Source organism: Cebus imitator, unplaced genomic scaffold (genome assembly GCF_001604975.1).
Source record: "Cebus imitator isolate Cc_AM_T3 unplaced genomic scaffold, Cebus_imitator-1.0 Scaffold316, whole genome shotgun sequence".
In the NCBI taxonomy this organism is placed as follows: Eukaryota; Metazoa; Chordata; class Mammalia; order Primates; family Cebidae; genus Cebus; species Cebus imitator.
The window spans coordinates 473,021-485,148 of NW_016107631.1; the positions used below are offsets into that span (position 1 = coordinate 473,021).

The 12,128-nt window shown below is 52.2% G+C and overlaps 2 protein-coding genes across 4 annotated transcripts in view; both read left to right on the plus strand.

Annotated features, from left to right (window-relative positions):
• The first annotated feature begins 1,174 nt into the window (after positions 1-1,174).
• INTS5 (integrator complex subunit 5) lies at positions 1,175-7,634 on the plus strand. Its single transcript, XM_017503959.2, has 2 exons — positions 1,175-1,304; positions 4,483-7,634. Exons 1-2 carry the CDS (start codon positions 1,225-1,227, stop codon positions 7,460-7,462), a joined length of 3,060 nt encoding a protein of 1,019 aa, XP_017359448.1. The 5' UTR covers positions 1,175-1,224; the 3' UTR covers positions 7,463-7,634.
• Positions 7,635-7,782: 148 nt separating this feature from the next.
• Positions 7,783-12,128, plus strand: part of GANAB (glucosidase II alpha subunit) — a 25,542-nt gene continuing 21,196 nt past the window's right edge. For 2 of the 3 annotated variants that reach the window (XM_017503961.1, XM_017503960.2), the window contains exon 1: positions 7,783-7,940. In XM_017503961.1, coding sequence (XP_017359450.1) covers positions 7,903-7,940 — 38 coding nt within the window. In that variant the 5' untranslated portion in view covers positions 7,783-7,902. The remainder of the gene's footprint in view (positions 7,941-12,128) is intronic. The other variant, XM_037729678.1, reaches the window with a different exon arrangement.

Consider the following 12,128-nt stretch of genomic DNA (forward strand, 5'->3'; position numbering starts at 1 on the left):
TGCCTCCCGGGTTCAAGCGATTCTCCTGCCTCAGCCTCCCCAGTAGCTGAGATTACAGATACCGCCACCATGCCTAGCCAATTTTTTGTATTTTTAGTAGAGATGGGTTTTCACCATGTTGGCCAAGCTATTCTTGAACTCCCAACCTCAAGTGATCCGCCTGCCTCAGCCTCTCAAAGTGCTGGGATTACAGATGTGAGCTACCGCTCCCGGCCACTATCCACATTTTAGAGAGACAAAATCAAGGTACATAAAAACTTGTCCATGGTAACTGGCTAGAAAATTATAGAAAGAACTTGGGTAATCCCAGCTCTTTGGGAGGCTGAGGCAGGTGGATCACCTGAGGTCAGGAGTTCGAGACCAGCCTGATCAATATGGTGAAACCCCATATTTTTTAAAAAAAGAAAAAAATGGCAGCTAGGAATCCAGATCTGTCCAACTTCAAAATGAACACCCTTATATTATGCAAACTCTAAGGTCAAGAAATACATGCTAATCTCATAGCTGGAAGAATTCATCTGGTTTAAAGCTTCTTTTCATAGATCTGAGGCCAAGAGAAGGGAAGTGTTGGGTCCAAGTTTGAGGCAGAGCTAGGAGTAGAAATTGCTTCATATTTATTGTCCAAGAATGATGCTTGGTAATAGGTGGTAGAAACACTGTAAATAATTAAACTCTGAAGCTTCCGGAGTAGCTGGGATTACAGGAGCCTACCACCACGCCCGGCTAATTTCTGTTTTCTTTTGAGACGGAGTCTCACTGTTGCCCAGGCTGGAGTGCAGTGGCGCGATCTCGGCTCACTGCAACGTCTGCCTCCCGGGTTCAAGCGATTCTCCTGCCTTAGCCTCCCAAGCTGTTGGGATTACAGGCGTAAACCACCACGCCGGGGCTGGTCTTGAACTGCTGACCTTAGGTGATCCACCCGCCTCCGGCTCCCAAAGTGCTGGGATTACAGACGTGAGCCACTGCGCTCGACCTAGTCTGTGTGTCAATGGGTTTTTGAATAAAGTGGTTGTATATAGGGCGGATCGGCTTCCCTGTATCTTCGTCTCCGGACTCTGCCCTGGGACTCCGATAGATTGCGGAACCAATGTAAGAGGGTAGACGACATCGCCGGATTAATTTGCCTGAGAGGCCTGGTATCTAGTTCCTTTCGCGTTTCCTGTCAGCGCGCATGCGCCGCCTGCGCTCCGCCGCTCCCGCCTCGGGCTCGGCTCGGGCTCCGGGATGTCCGCGTTGTGCGACCCTCCCGGGGCCCCAGGGCCTCCTGGGCCTGCCCCGGCCACCCACGGTCCCGCGCCTCTCAGGTAGTTAGAGCCCTTGGCACCTTACCCCCACCGCGCGGCCCTGTGCCCTTCCGTAGCCTTCTCGGTAGAAACTCGGATCCTACCTCGAGAACTCACGTCAGGGTTCTCAGATTCCTGATAGGGTCCTCACAGAACTCAGGGACTGCCTCACCAAAACTCAGGGCTCCAGTGTACGCCCTCCCAAGACCTCGGGACTGCCTCTCGCTAGACTCCAATGCCCAGCTACCCTCGACCCTGGCCTTCCTCTTCCAAAAGTCGGGGATATCAGAACTCTTGGGAACGCGGCTCCTCTGCCCATTTTTGACCCTAGGAAACCCAGAGTCCTGACTTCATAGAGACTCCCTGAGACCCCAGGCCTAGAACTACCCACTGAATGCAGTCCGGTTGAGATACTCCCTTATATTAGGGTGTTTTTTGGAGGAAACAGAGAAATGGCACCGTCAGAGCCCTATCAGCACCTAGAGGATGCTGTCTTTGACAGAAAAGATGATAAGAGAAAGGGATTTGCGTCCTCCCATAACACTGGCTTCTGAACTTCTAAAAGTGAACCCATATGTTTCAGGAGGGAAAGGGTGGAAAAGCATTTATTACTCTGTGCCCTGGAACACCCTGATATCCAGGCACTTTGAGGGTGCTGGGTAGGTGGTGGTTGTTGATGACGTGGTAGGTGATTAAGATTTTGTAGAAGATGTAAAGAAACAGTTGTTAGGAGGGAAAGCTCTTAATAAGGGGCTTACAATTTTTTTTTTTTCCATTAAGAGCAGATTCCATGGTGCTTTTGTTGTGGGAAAGCAGGGGGCCGGGGGACCGCGGGGTGGGGGTTAGTGGTGGAACGTGATAAAGCTGGGAAGGTGTCTTTTTTTTTTTTTTTTTTTTTTGAGTTGGTCACCCTATCGCCGAGGCTGGAGAGTGCAGTGGTGTGATCTCAGCTCACTGCAACCTCCACCTCCTGGGTTCAAGCAATTCTCGTGCCTCAGCCTCCCGAGTAGCTTGGATTACAGCACGTCTGGCTAATTTTTTTTGGTATTTTTAGTAGAGACAGGTTTTCACCATGTTAGCCAGGCTGGTTTCAAACTCCTGACCTCAAGTGATCCACCCTCTGTGGCCTCCCAAAGTGTTAGGATTACAGGCATGAGCCATTGCAGCCAGCCTGGAAAGGTATTTTAAAGTAGATATTATGGAAACACAAATATAGTCAATTCAACAAATATTTATTGACTACCTCACATATACTATGCACCTCAGTAGAAGTAGATTCAGCGTTGAAGAGCACAGAATTGGTTCCTACACTCTTGGAGCATATAGTCTGATTGCTTAACCTTGATTTCGTTTGTTTGTTTTTGTGATGGCACACACAGGCTGGAGTGCAATGGTGTGACCTTGGCTCACTGCAGCCTCTGCCTCCAGGGCTCAAGTGATTCTCCTGCCTCAGCCTTCCCAGTAGCTGGGATCACAGGCACATGCCACCATGCCTGGCTAATTTTTTTTTGTGGAGATGGGGTTTCACTATGTTTCTCAGACTGGTCTTGAACTCCTGGGCTCAAGCGATCCACCAGCCTTAGCCTCCCAAAGTACTGGGATTATAGACATGAGTCACTGCAGCCAGTCTTGATTTATTTGTCTGTAAAATGGGATCATAATAGTACCTACCTTACTGAACTCTTGTCAGGATTTAAATAATACATGCAAAGTACTTAAAAGAGTACCTGACACGTTCTAAGAGTTATCTCTTACTGATATTACTACTGTTGTCATCGAAAGAAACATAGCTTTTATTGAGTGATTAGTGTGAATGAGGTATGGTATGTAAGTTTTTTTTTTTACTCAGACCATCCTTCTGCAGTACTTAAGCGCTTTATAAACATTCTCAGCCAGGCATGGTGCCTCACACCTGTAATCCCAGCACTTTGGTAGGCTAAGGTGGGCAAATTGCTTGAGGCCACAAAACCAGCTTGGGGAACAAAGCCAGAACTCATTTCTTTTCTTTTTTTCCCCTGAGACAGAGTCTTGCTTTGTCGCCCAGGCTGGAGTGCAGAGGTGCCATCTCAGCTCACTGCCACCTCCGCCTGCCGGGTTCAAGCAATTCTCCTGCCTGAGCCTCCCAAGTAGCTGGGATTACAGGTGCCCACCACCACGCCTGGTTAATTTTTGTATTTTTAGTAGAGATGGGGTTTCACCCTCTTGGCCAGGCTGGTCTCAAACTCCTGACCTTGTGATCCGCCTGCCTCAGCCTCCCAGTGTGCTGGGTTTACAGACACGAGCCATTGGGCCCAGCCTGCCAGACCTCATTTCTACAAAAAAGTAAAAAAATTAGCTGGGTGTCGTGGCAAGTGCTTGAAGTCCCAGCTACTCAGGAGGCTGAGATGGGAGGATGCTTTGAGTCTGGGAGTTCGAGACTGCAGTGAGCTGTGTTCTTGGCACTGCACTCCAGCCTGGGTGATGGAGTGAGACGCTGTCTCACAAACAGGCCGGGCTCAGTGGCTTATTCCTGTAATCCTAGCACTTTGGGAGGTTGAGGTGGGTAGATCACTTGAAGTCAGGAGTTCGAGACCAGCCTGGGTAACATGGTAAAACCCCGTTTCTACTAAAAATACAAAAATCAGCTGGGCATGGTAGCGCACGCCTGTACTCCCAGCTACTCTGGTGGCCGAGGCAGGAGAATTGCTTGAATCCAGGAGGCGGAGGTTGCAGTGAGCCAAGATGACACCATTGCACTCCAGCCTGAGCAACAAAGCAAGACTCTATCTCAAAAAAACAAAGAAAAACAAGTAAACATTCTTTTATGAGGGAAGTATTATTATCCCTATTCTTTCTTTTTTTGTTTTTTGAGACAGAGTCTTGCTGTGTCCCCCAGGCTGGAGTGCGGTGGCATGGTGTCAGCTCACTGCAACCTCTGCCTCAGCCTCCTGTGTAGCTAAGATTACAGGCACATGCCACCATGCCTGGCTAATTTTTGTATTTTTAGTAGAGATGGGGTTTCACTATCTTGGCCAGGCTGGGCTTGAACCCCTGACCTCATGATCCACCTGCCTTGGCCTCCCAAAGTGCTGGGATTACAGGCATGAGCCACTGTGCCCTATTTTCCCTATTTGACATAAAAGACAAAGGTCATACAGGAAAGCTAAGTTGCCTAACGTCTCACAACACTCTAAAGTCTGTTTCTTTTGCTTCCTTTTAGTGCTCAGGAGCTGTCTCAGGAAATCAAGGCTTTCCTGACTGGTGTAGACCCTATTTTGGGCCATCAACTCTCAGCCCGGGAACATGCTCGCTGTGGTCTTCTCCTGCTCCGCTCTTTGCCACCTGCTCGGGCTGCCGTGCTTGACCATTTGAGAGGTGTCTTTGATGAGAGTGTCCGGGCTCACCTGGCTGCCCTGGATGAAAGCCCTGTGGCTGGTCCACCTCACCTCCGTCCACCTCCACCCTCCCATGTCCCTGCTGGGGGACCTGGTCTAGAGGATGTGGTTCAGGAAGTGCAGCAGGTGCTGTCTGAGTTTATTCGGGCCAACCCAAAGGCCTGGGCACCTGTGATTAGTGCATGGTCCATTGACCTCATGGGGCAACTCAGCAGCACGTACTCGGGCCAACACCAGCGTGTTCCCCATACTACTGGCTCTCTCAATGAACTGCTACAGCTGTGGATGGGTTGTAGGGCCACGCGTACATTAATGGACATCTATGTGCAGTGCCTCTCAGCTCTCATTGGTAGCTGCCCAGATGCATGTGTGGATGCCTTGCTGGATACCTCTGTTCAGCATTCTCCACACTTTGACTGGGTCGTGGCACATATCGGCTCCTCTTTTCCTGGCACCATCATTTCCCGGGTTCTCTCCTGTGGCCTTAAGGACTTTTGTGTCCATGGTGGGGCCGGTGGTGGAGCTGGCAGTAGTGGTGGAAGCTCTTCTCAGACCCCCTCTACAGACCCCTTCCCTGGATCTCCTGCCATTCCTGCGGAGAAACGGGTGCCCAAGATTGCCTCAGTCGTAGGTATCCTAGGGCACCTGGCCTCCCGCCACGGAGATAGCATCCGACGGGAGCTCCTGCGAATGTTCCATGATAGCCTGGCAGCGGGAACTGGAGGCCGCAGTGGGGACCCCTCCCTTCAGGCCACGGTTCCTTTCCTACTGCAGTTGGCAGTCATGTCACCAGCTTTGCTGGGCACAGTCTCCGGAGAGCTTGTGGATTGCCTCAAGCCCCCAGCCGTGCTGAGCCAGCTGCAGCAACACCTGCAAGGATTCCCCCGAGAGGAGCTGGACAACATGTTGAACCTGGCTGTGCACCTGGTGAGCCAGGCCTCTGGGGCAGGTGCCTACCGCTTGCTGCAGTTCCTGGTGGACACAGCTATGCCTGCTTCAGTCATTACTACCCAGGGCCTGGCTGTGCCAGACACTGTGCGTGAGGCCTGTGACCGACTAATCCAACTGCTGCTGCTGCACCTGCAAAAACTGGTTCATCACCGGGGAGGGTCTCCTGGCGAAGGGGTGCTGGGCCCACCCCCTCCTCCCCGCCCGGTGCCCTTCTTAGATGCACTAAAAAACCACGTTGGAGAGCTGTGTGGAGAGACATTAAGACTGGAACGGAAGCGCTTCCTCTGGCAGCACCAGCTCTTGGGCCTGCTGTCTGTCTATACCCGTCCCAGTTGTGGACCTGAGGCCTTGGGTCATCTGCTGAGCCGAGCCCGAAGCCCTGAAGAGTTGAGTTTGGCCACCCAGTTATATGCAGGGCTAGTGGTCAGTCTCTCTGGCCTCCTGCCTCTGGCTTTCCGAAGCTGCCTGGCTCGGGTGCATGCAGGGACATTACAGCCTCCCTTCACGGCCCGATTCCTGCGCAACTTGGCACTGCTAGTAGGGTGGGAACAGCAGGGTGGCGAGGGCCCTGCAGCCCTAGGGGCCCACTTTGGGGAATCTGCCTCAGCCCATCTGTCTGACCTGGCCCCTCTCTTGCTACATCCTGAGGAGGAAGTAGCTGAAGCTGCTGCCTCCCTCCTGGCCATTTGTCCATTTCCTCCTGAAGCTTTGTCCCCCTCCCAGCTCCTGGGACTAGTGAGGGCTGGGGTGCACCGCTTCTTCACCTCTCTGAGGCTGCATGGGCCTCCAGGTGTGGCCTCAGCCTCTCAGCTTCTCACCCGCCTGTCTCAGACGTCCCCAGCTGGGCTCAAGGCTGTTCTGCAGCTGCTGGTAGAGGGAGCGTTACATCGAGGCAACACAGAACTATTTGGAGGGGAAGTAGATGGGGACAATGAGACTCTCTCAGTTGTTTCAGCTTCTTTGGCTTCTGCCTCCCTGTTGGACACTAACCGGAGGCACACGGCAGCTGTGCCAGGCCCTGGAGGGATTTGGTCAGTTTTCCATGCTGGAGTCATCGGCCGTGGCTTGAAGCCACCCAAGTTTGTCCAGTCACGAAATCAGCAGGAAGTGACCTATAACACCCAGAGCCTCCTCAGCCTCCTGGTTCATTGCTGCAGTGCCCCAGGGGGCACTGAATGTGGGGGATGCTGGGGAGCGCCCATCCTGAGCCCGGAGGCAGCTAAAGCAGTGGCAGTGACCTTGGTGGAGAGTGTGTGTCCTGATGCAGCTGGTGCAGAGCTGGCCTGGCCCCCCGAGGAACATGCCCGGGCCACCGTGGAGCGGGATCTCCGCATTGGCAGGCGCTTCCGGGAACAGCCCCTGCTCTTTGAGCTGTTAAAGCTGGTGGCAGCTGCTCCTCCAGCCCTGTGCTACTGTTCCGTGCTACTTCGGGGGCTGCTGGCCGCCCTCTTGGGCCATTGGGAAGCCTCTCGCCACCCTGACACGACGCACTCCCCCTGGCACCTGGAGGCATCCTGCACCTTAGTAGCTGTCATGGCTGAGGGAAGCCTCCTGCCTCCGGCCCTGGGTAATATGCACGAGGTATTTAGCCAACTGGCACCTTTCGAGGTGCGTCTGCTGCTACTCAGTGTCTGGGGCTTTCTCCGGGAGCATGGGCCCTTGCCCCAGAAGTTCATCTTCCAATCAGAGCGGGGTCGCTTCATCCGGGACTTCTCCAGGGAGGGTGGAGGTGAGGGTGGACCCCATCTGGCTGTGCTGCACAGTGTCCTCCACCGCAACATCGACCGCCTGGGCCTTTTCTCTGGTCGTTTCCAGGCACCTTCACCGTCCACTCTCCTTCGACAGGGGACGTAGCCTTTTCTTGCTCTGGAAGCCTAGGAAGGTTGAGCATTCAGAGAGGGAAGGGACTAATGTTCTACGGAAGTGTGAAGGTTTCCCTTCTAAGTCCTTGGCCTAAAGAGCGCTGTCACTTTTTTCTCTCCCATCTCTTTTTTTCTAAATAAAATTTGCCGAGTTGAGAAAACCAGTCCAAATACTTCTGTCAAGCTGAGGGCGTGCAAAGTCGGACAGCGCCCGGCTCTGGACGTTCCCGCCCCTGGCCTGAAGCCCCGCCCCCGGCCTGAAGCCCCGCCCCCTATGATAATTTAGAGTGCGCACTCCACCAATGACACAGCTGCCCGGCGGCGCTCAGGCCGAGCCAATCAGAAGGCCGGAAGGGGCGGGAACGAGTATACGTGGCTGAGCGCGCGCGGTGGGGCGGGAGGTACGGGGTCAAGGAGCAAACCCGGCACAAGATGGCGGCGGTAGCGGCAGTGGCGGCGCGTAGGAGGCGGTGAGGAGCCCGGAACCTGGGGGCGCGCCTGGGACGCCCCTAGATCCCCCAAGCCCCTTTCCACTCCTCCTGTATGTTCTCTTGACACTCTGCCACCCCCGGCCTCGCAAGGAACCTTTGTTCTTCTGAAGGCGGTCTCAGACGCCTCCAGGCACCCCCGTCGTATATCCGCGCGACGCTGGGGGCCCTTGTGCGGCGGCTCAAAAAAGCCGCAGCTGTGCGCCTTTCTTGGCCTTGGCCGCTCTCAGCCGCCGCCATCCTTTGGCGGCTCGCGGCGGTCAACGTCGCCGCCCCCTTCCTGCAGTGCGCGGGGCCGTCGGGGCGGGGGACAAGATGAGGCCTGGCGTCGAGGAATGCAGCCTGCTGCCCTGCGGCCCCTCGGCTGAGCTGGAAGCACCGGGCCAGCAGTTAAGCCTGCACTACCCTTCTTGCTGTATCCCCTAGAGTTCCGAATCCTCCTCTGCCCTTGTCTTCACGTGAGCACCAGCTCTGGCTTAGTTCAGTGTCCACGGTCGCTGGGCACGGCTGGGCCAGGGTCCAGTAAGCTCACAGTTAGCGTGGATGATGTTGCTCAAACACAACATGTAATCGAATGGCCTGGTTCACGCTCTCGAGTTTATATTACCGGGGGGAAAAAAAAGGATTCGAAACATCACCAGCATCACAAAATGTTTACAAGCAACTAACGGATGTACTGGGGTGGGGTAGGCGTGTACTGTCCAAAGCAGTGAAGAAAGCATGGATCATAAACTAAGTTGTCTGGGAGCCTGTGATCTGAAACAATAAATGGATGCACTTTGCCCTGCAGCTCATTCCTGACTTTGGCCTATGAACACCTGTCTTTTGGGGTGGTCAAGGCTTCCGTGAATTGCTGGGGCCCTCCAACAGGTTATATCTGAAAGATGCTTTAGAAATCCTATCTCCATGGGCATTTTCCGAAACTGATTTTACAGACTGTGCAAATAGGGCCCCAGAGGATATTTAACTCACTGTACTTCTGATTGCTGCTGCTTTTGGCAGGTGGACATGGGTCAGTGACTGAGAGTGCCTGCTGCAGTCACTCAGGTCACTGCTGGACCTGTGCCGCATGCCTTGCTCTAGAGTTTTCTGGTAGCATTTATTCTGTTGGTTTTGCTAGTGCTTATTCCCGCTTGTCCTATTAAACCATGGTGCCTAGTGTTTTCCTCATTTTTCTGTCTCTGTGCTGTGGAATAGTTGCTTCATACATTCCTCTGGAGCTGGAGGGCTCACTGTGATCTCCTTTCTGGTAACTTTCTTTTAGCTTTCAAGTACTTGCTGAAGCTAATGCTAGATAACTAGATACAACGTGTGTAATAGATCCTGTGTTTAGTTACCTTATTACAGGTTGTAAAATTTTATTTATTGAGACAGGGTCTTGCTCTGTTGTTGGAGTGCAGTGGTGCTTACTCCAGCCTCTACCTTCTGAGTTTGAGTGATTCTCCTGCCTCATCCTCCCGAGTAGCTGGGATTACAGACGTGTGCCACCACACCCAGCTAAGTTTTGTATTGTAGAGACGGGGTTTCACCATGTTGGCCAGTCTTTTTTTTTTTTTTTTGGCCAGTCTTAAATAATTTATTTTTATTTATTTATTTATTTATTTATTTTTATTTTTCAAAGACAGGGTTTCACCATGTTGGCCAGGCTGGTCCTGAACTCCTGACCTCAGGTGATCCGCCTGCCTCGGCCTCCCAAAGTGCTGAGATTACAGGCGTGAGCCACCGCGCCTGGCCTTTATTTAATATTTTTTTGAGGCAGAGTCTTGTGTTGTGGCCCAGGCTGGAGAGCAGTGCTGCAGTCATAGCTCATGCAGCCTCAAACTCCTGGGTTCAGGCAGCCCTCTGGCGTCAGCCACAGGAGTAGCTTGGGAGTAGCTGGGACTACAGGCACCCGCCACCATGCCCTGCTCCTTTTTTTTTTTTTTTTTTGTTAGTAGAGACGGGGTTTCACCATGTTGACCAGGATGGTCTCGATCTCTTGACCTCGTGATCCACCCGCCTTCCCTTCCCAAGCTCAAGTACTTGATTCTCCTGCCTCAGCCTCCCAAGTAGCTGGAATTACAGGCACCTGCCACCATGCCAGGCTATTTTTTTTATTTTTCAGTAGAGATGAGGTCTTACTATGTTGCCTAATGTTCCCTTTTCGACCTCCCAAAATGCTAGGATTATAGATATGAGCCACCGTGGCCGGCTGGTTGTAAATCTTTATTGCTTAGAAGAACCCTCCCACCCCCAGTTTGAAACACTTTCTCAGAGTACGCTCTTATTTTGCCCACATCAGTGTCACTGGGAAAGCACGTTTAAAATTCGGCGTTCAGGCTGGGTGCTGTGGCTCACACCTATAATCCCAGCATTTTGGAAGATCAAGGTGGAAAGATTTCTTGAGCCTAGGAGTTCAAGACCAGCCTGGGCAACTATTTTTTTTCTTTTTGAGACAGAGTCATACTCTGTTGCCCAGGCTGGAGTGCAGTGGTGCAGCATCAGCTCACTGCAACCTCTGACTGCCAGGTTCAAGCAATTCTTGTTCCTCAGCCTCCCGAGTAGCTGGGATTGCAGGCATGTGCTACTACGCCTGGCTAATTTTTTCTTGCTCTGACACCCAGGCTGGAGTGCAGTGGCACAGCCTTGGCTCACTGCAACCTCCGCCTCCTGGGTTCAAGCAATTCTGCCTCAGCCTGCCAAGTAGCTGGAACTGCAGGCGTACACTACCATGCCCAGCTAATTCTTTTTTTTTGTATTTTTAGTGGAGATGGGGTTTCATCATGTTGGCCAGGCTGGTCTCAAACTCCTGACCTCAGGTGATTCACCCGCCTCGGCCTCCTAAAGTGCTGGGATTACAGGTGTCAGCCACTGCGCCTGGCCTATTTTTTGTGTTTTTAGTAGAGATGGGGTTTTGCTGTGTTGGCCATGCTGGTCTTAAACTAGCTACAGAGTGCTGGGATTATAGGCATAAGCCACCATGTCCCCAGCCTGGGGAACTTTTGTGAGACCTCATCTTTACAAAAAATAATTTTTTTTTTTTTTTTTTTGAGACAGAGTTTTGCTCTTGTTGCTCCGGCTGGAGTAAAACAGCGTGATCTTAGCTCATCATAACTTCTGCCTCCCGGGTTCAAGTGATTCTCCTGCCTCAGCCTCCTGAATAGCTGAGATTACAGGCATGTGCCACCTTACCCAGCTAATTTTGTATTTTTAGTAGAGACAGGGTTTCTCCATGTTGGTCAGGCTGGTCTCGAACTCCTGACCTCAGGTGATCTGCCTGCCACGGCCTCCAAAGTCCTGGGATTACAGGCGTGCTCCACTTTGCTCAGCCCAAAAATTTTTTGAAAATGAGCTGGGCAGCTGGGTGCCCATCTGGAAATAAACCCCAACTGTATATTCACCAAGAAAACGGAAAGGGAAAAGAAATATGCATGTAAAGAAGTGGTTCTGAACCCAGGTTGCTCATTAGAGTTGTTTAGGGAGCTTTAGAAAAACTAGCTGGGTGTGGTAGTTCATGCCTGTAATCCCAGCACTTTGGAAGGCCAAGGTGGGCGGATTGAGACTATCTTGGCCAACATGTTGAAACCCCGTTTCTACTAGAATACAAAAAATTAGGTGGGTGTGGTGGCACGTGCCTGTAGTCCCAGCTACTTGGGAGGCTGAGGCAGGGAAATCGCTTGAACGTGGGAGACGGGTTGCAGTCAGACGAGATCTTGCCACTGCATTCAAGCCTGGTGACAGAGCAAGACTCCATCCCAGGAGCGGTGGCTTACTCCTGTAATCCCAGCACTTTGGGATGCCAAGGTGGGCGGATCATGTCAGGAGTAGGAGGCCAGCCTGGGCAACATAGTGAAACTCTGTCTCTACTGAAAATACAAAAAATTGGGCTGGGCGTAGTGGCTCACGCCTGTAATCCAAGCACTTTGGAGGCCAAGGCGGGCGGATCACCTGAGTTTAGGAGTTCAAGACCAGCCTGACCAACATGGTGAAACCCCATCTTAAAATAAAAAATGGAAAAAGAAAGAAAATACAAAAAATTAGCTGAGCATAGTGGTGGGCGCCTGTAATCTCAGATACTCAGGAGGCTGAGGTGGGAGAATTGCTTGAACCCAGGAGGCAGAGATTGCAGTAAGCTGAAATTGCGCCACTGTACTACAGCCTGAGTGACAGACTGAGACTCCATCTCAAAAA

What these genes read in the sequence shown, in the direction of transcription:
- INTS5 (XM_017503959.2), top strand. Translation starts at nt 1,225, where the DNA reads ATGTCCGCGTTGTGCGACCCTCCCGGGGCCCCAGGGCCTCCTGGGCCT. An exon ending in CACGGTCCCGCGCCTCTCAG is followed by an intron (nt 1,305 to 4,482) that starts GTAGTTAGAGCC and finishes GCTTCCTTTTAG; the next exon opens with TGCTCAGGAGCTGTCTCAGG.